At 42.5% G+C, this 5,354-nt stretch overlaps 1 protein-coding gene across 3 annotated transcripts in view; it reads right to left on the bottom strand.

Annotated features, from left to right (window-relative positions):
* The window catches only part of Atp6v1h (ATPase H+ transporting V1 subunit H), a 67,627-nt gene extending 62,696 nt beyond the window's left edge, over window positions 1-4,931 (bottom strand). For 2 of the 3 annotated variants that reach the window (XM_021176995.2, XM_021176841.2), the window contains exons 1-2: window positions 4,743-4,931; window positions 3,461-3,607 (exon numbers count right to left, since the gene is read on the bottom strand). In XM_021176995.2, coding sequence (XP_021032654.1) covers window positions 3,461-3,573 — 113 coding nt within the window. In that variant the 5' untranslated portion in view covers window positions 3,574-3,607; window positions 4,743-4,931. The other variant, XM_021176920.2, reaches the window with a different exon arrangement.
* Between the last annotated feature and the right edge of the window lie 423 nt (window positions 4,932-5,354).

Here is a 5,354-nt window from a genome sequence, read left to right as displayed (position 1 = left end):
AGGGAAGGGAAGGGAAGGGAAGGGAAGGGAAGGGAAGGGAAGGGAAGGGAAGGGAAGGGAAGGGACCTCTCCTTAGCCAGGCATAATGGCTCATGCATTTAATCCCAGCACTGGAAGGCAGAGGCAGAGTCAGTCTGGTCTATATAATACATTTCAGAACAACCAGAACTGCATAGTGAGACCCTGTTTTTTTTTAAAAAAAAAAAAAAAAAAAAAAAAAGAAGGAAAAAAGAAAAGAGAAGAAAACTAACCTCTCCATTCTGATCTCTGTCCTCTCCAAAATCATCCTAGATTACCATTTTCCTCCCACTAGAGTTCCTTCACCATTTATAGTTTGTATCCAACTGTTAACTTTGCTTTTCTTCCTGAACTCCTTTCTAGAGATTCAAGTCAAGAGAATCCAATCTTCCTCTCTCCACCAAATCACCTCCAGCTATCTCATTTCCAAGTAAAAACAGATTCGGCAGCAGCATCACTAAACCTGTAATCTCCAATTCCAAGATAGCTAACCCTTCTAGCTGCTCTACTCATCAAGGACTCGGGTATGGCACAATAACCATCACCACCCCCAAATACTAAGGTCTAAATCCTCCTTGCTAAGACACGACAGCAGAACAATCCAGCAAATCACCATATGACTCACTTCAAGACACATACTTGCCTTAAAAGAAACTAAACCACAATAAGCTACTTGAAGCCCTCAGTCACTACACATTCAAGCCTGAGGTAGCCAGGGCTCCCTACACGGCAGTCCCCATTCCTTCTGCTTAGATTACTTCTGTGAGGCTCTTCATGTGTTCTGTGAAGACTACCACAATAGCTCCTACAGAGCTATTTATTCCTTCCTTGTCATGTATCTCCTTTTGCTTTATATCTACATATGTGTGCATGTGTTAGGTTTCTTCATTCAATACTTAGCATAGTTTATATTTAATTTTTAAGAGTCTGTTAATGTATCATGATTCTTGTATCCTCAACATTACAAACCCATCCCCAGTTGTATTTTTATACTGCCTAGTTAAGTAAAAGCTTAATAAAATATAAATACATTTTATTAAATTGATGAACATTCTTTTTTTTTAAGATTTATTTCTTTTTTGTAAGTATATTGTCACTTTCTTCAGGCACACCAAAAGAGGGCATCAGATCCCACTACAGATGATTGTGAACCACCATGTGGTTGCTGGAAATTGAATTCAGGACCTCTGGAAGAGCAGTCGGTGCTCTTAACCACTCAGCTGTTTCTCTAGCCCACAAATACATTGTATTTTCATAGCATATTAATTCATGAGGGCAAAAGCATGCAGGACTTTGGCACAAGATAACTCCCCTACAGGTTTTATATCTTCCGTAGATGTCCTGGTACAAGATCCACTGATTATGTATGTCATATCCAGCATATAACTGTTCTTTACCCACTAGTGTCCCCATATCAGAAGGCTCAAGAATATTTGGCTATATTTGAGGAACATTTGCACACAAACATGCAGAGCAGAGGGGGCTTACAAAGGGAATCTATAACTCAGTCAACAAAATAAAGGTCAAAACAAGAAAAAAAGAAAATAAGATGTATGTAGGACCAAAGGCTCGGGACTGGAAAAGTACACAATTGAAAATCACTCCAAAAGCCAGCCAGAAGTTCTGCTGCCCTGCTAGTGCTTTATGGTCAACACTCCTCTGTTTACATCACAAGCAGTCAGGCTCTACAAGCATGCAACTCCTTGTCCTCTAATCTACAAGCTTTGTAGACTAAACAAGTCAGGAGTTCGCAGGATTTACACATTGACCAATGGGGAAAATTGTGTGTACATCTTTCTTTGTCAGACCTTTAGTGGCTGGCTCCACAATATACTAGGTCCTTTAAAACAGGAATATGGATGTCATCCTAAACATCTTTCATTCACACATGTCAAATTGAGCACTATCATTCTCAAATATGTCCAGTTGTGAGCATTCTAACAGGCTTAACACTCCCACTACAACCTCTCCCTATGACTCGGCTAGTTCCCACAAACCTACCTTACACTGAATGTAGACAATTCATCAAGCAGTGAACTGGGTCATCTACCCCATGCTAAGCAGCCTTAGCAGTGACTTTCAGGAGACTTGGCATTTTGGTTCTTGTAGTGGCAGAGTGCATCCCACGTTCACACTCACTGTACAAGTACTCTACAGCAAGGCTCCTCAAAGCTCCCCCATGAAGACAGACTGTTTTGAAAAGGCAATTCTACAATATGAACTGCCACCTATAACTGACTATCACTTTCATGTGTTGTACAAGTTGACTTTTAGACTTCAAATACAATTTGGGTTTCATGACTTAAGAATCATCTTGAAAAGCACCAAGTAAACAACCCCAACTCCTCCCAAGGCCCCCGGGTCCCCAGAATATCACAGCCACCCCCTGGCCTGCTGTGAGCTTCAGCTCTTACCACTGCTTACCTCCAAACTACATCACTTCCAGCACAACCTTCCCTTTATGACACATGGTCAAATAGCGCTCATCCTTGAAACCTCAACTGAAGGATCTTCTGATGGTGGAATCAGCTACCCTTTTTTGTACACTCATAAACCTATCTTCCTATCATAGCTAACAATAAAGTAAAGGTCTGTTTTGATACTATGAGTTCCTATTGAAATGCTATTCTATATAACCTTTGTATAGGCAAGACAAAAAAATAAGCAACAGATTTCTTTTTTTTTTTTTTTTTTTTTTTTTTTNNTTTTTTGAGACAGGGTTTCTCTGTGTAGCCCTGGCTGTCCTGGCATTCACTTTGTAGACCAGGCTGGCCTCGAACTCAGAAATCCGCCTGCCTCTGCCTCCCGAGTGCTGGGACTAAAGGCGTGCGCCACCACGCCCGGCTGCAACAGATTTCTTAATTCAAATCTGACTCTCAGTAACTCAGTTATAAATATGCCAAAATAAACTCATATGAAATAAAATGGTGAAATATTATTAAGAATAAATGAGGGCTGATGAAATGGCTGTGGGGATGGGGGAGAGGGTCACCGCACCTACCACTCAAGCCTGACAACCTCAGTTTCATCCCCAGTGCCAGAGAACCAGTTCTCCCATAGGTTATTCTCTGATTTGCAAAGGCATGGCATGCAGAACACACATGGTGCATTACAATCATCTGTTATTCCAGTTCCAGGATATCTGAAACCCTCTTCTTAGCTCTGAGGGCACTAGCATTCATGGGCCACACATACATACATGCAGGCAAAAACAGTCATACACACATTATAAAATAAAATAACTACTATGAACTGTTCTATTTCCCCAAGCAGTTCCTACCATATCTGTCAGACTCCCTAAGACAGCTAGCTATGGAGAGAAGGAAATGTTAAAATTAATTTATTAGTATTTTTCCAGTATTTCTCTCATAGAAGCATGACCATGAAAAAGCCTGATGGAAAAGCACATGACATCCATGACTCACAACAAACCAGTACGCACTGAAGATAAGACTGCCAGTTCACTTTGTTCGCACGAACTTCAGCAGCCTTGGCCGCAATGATGTTAGTTGGGACAGCAGCATCCACAGCACCTCGAATGTCCATCTTGGTCATCTAAACTTTATGATTTTGAATGTTTCCCACAGACCTTCAAGGTAAAAACAGGATAGCAGCCATTTAATTTTTTGAACTACTAGTATTAATATAACCATATTGATTTCACTTAGCTTGAATATTAAATATCCTAGGTCTGAAAACCATTAAAGTATTTCAAATTTTGTCTACCACCCCATAAAAGGCTTTCTATTGACTTGTTCTTTTTCCAGGGAAGAGTTTTTAATTATTAGCCTCAATAAACACTGAAACGTTTAAAATGACCACTTAAGAGACAGACAGCAAAATCAGAACTAAACTGAATATTAAGGCCGATCTCTTTGACCACCTTAGTGCAATCATACCCAGTGCTTACAATAAAAATGACCCAGAAGTCCACTACTTTAAATCACGTTCTAATCTCTTCTACAAAAAGTAAAATTAAAAAGGGGTCAATTATGGTATTTATTGGCATCTATTATCCTTCGATTTGCAAAGACACTATATTAATTCCTTTCTTTAAAATTACTGATTCAAAATAAAATATACTAAGAGGTGTGGTATACCAGGGCCTTCTTTTCAAACAGAAATTGACAAACATTTTCAAAATCAACATTGAAAGAAATTTCTGAGACAACTTATTTCCAACCAACAATAGGAGTCTATTCTGACAAGAAAAATATACAATAATGTGCTACAAAAAAAAAAAAATTCCCAGTCCTCAACGTAATAGATAAGTTACATCTCATTCTACTACGATGCAAAAACCATTCCCAAAACTTATGTTCTTACCTACGAGCAAAAGGAGGTTTAAAAAGAAAAAAAAAATCATACCCAAATTCTATTCCGCGTTGCCAAAGTGCTTAGTCAGTGTGGAACTTAAATTTCTCTTTGTGGGAACTTGCTGCCTGATCAAGCAAGGTCGGCGCAGACTGCGGGTCCCAGGTAAAACCGGCTCCATCCGGGAAAGGCTGGAACCAAAGGCACAGCGCAGCCTTCCCGGGCGGCCCGGCCCCCGCGGCTCTCCGGGCCCCCGCGGCTCTCCCCGGCCAGGCCCAGGCCTGCCCACCCCCGCGCTCTCTGCTTCCCTCCGAGGGGAGGAAGGCCCTGCGGCTCCGCAGACCCTGGCGCGGCCGGCAGGGAAACCAGTCGGCTCTCCGGAGCCGGGGAGGGACCCTAGGCGGCCTCACCTGGATAGCCTCGGGGAGTGAGGGCCGCACGGGCGGGCAGGCGCCGGTCGAGCTCCGAGGTCTCAGTGGCCACGGGAGACCCAGAGCAAACCGAAGGCGACTCCGTGGGAGACGTTGGGAGCCTCACTCAGAGGAAGCCGGAACAGCTGCGAAGTGACAGCAGCGTCGGGCGCGTGAGCAGCGGCACGTGACCGCAGCGGAGGGCGGAAGCCGAGAGCGCCCAAAACTGCTGGACCGCGCACCAAGTGGCCTTTCCCAGGCCACTTAACTTGGTCACTTCAAGCTGGCAGAGCTCGCCACCCTGCAGGCCACGGGTGCCAAAAAGCCAAAAATCTTTGGAGAAGCTTGATTTATGACCTTTGAGTGGTTTGGATTTGTTTGAATTAAACATCTCAGCGGGCCAGGCATTCATACTCCGATTTTAAGCATAAAAGTCAGACTGAGAAATGAGTCATAGTCCCATGGTATAAATATATATAGACCCACCAGTAATACATGTCTCAGAAAAAGTTATTCATTGTTTACCTAACTTCATTTTTCTCTAGGCTTATATGATGAACAGAGACAGTCTATGGTTTTAGAGCTTTATTGTAGGAAGACAAAGAGAAAAAG

The sequence above is a fragment of the Mus caroli genome, chromosome 1 (genome assembly GCF_900094665.2).
Source record: "Mus caroli chromosome 1, CAROLI_EIJ_v1.1, whole genome shotgun sequence".
NCBI classification, from domain to species: Eukaryota; Metazoa; Chordata; class Mammalia; order Rodentia; family Muridae; genus Mus; species Mus caroli.
This window is presented reverse-complemented; position numbering and strand designations above follow the sequence as displayed.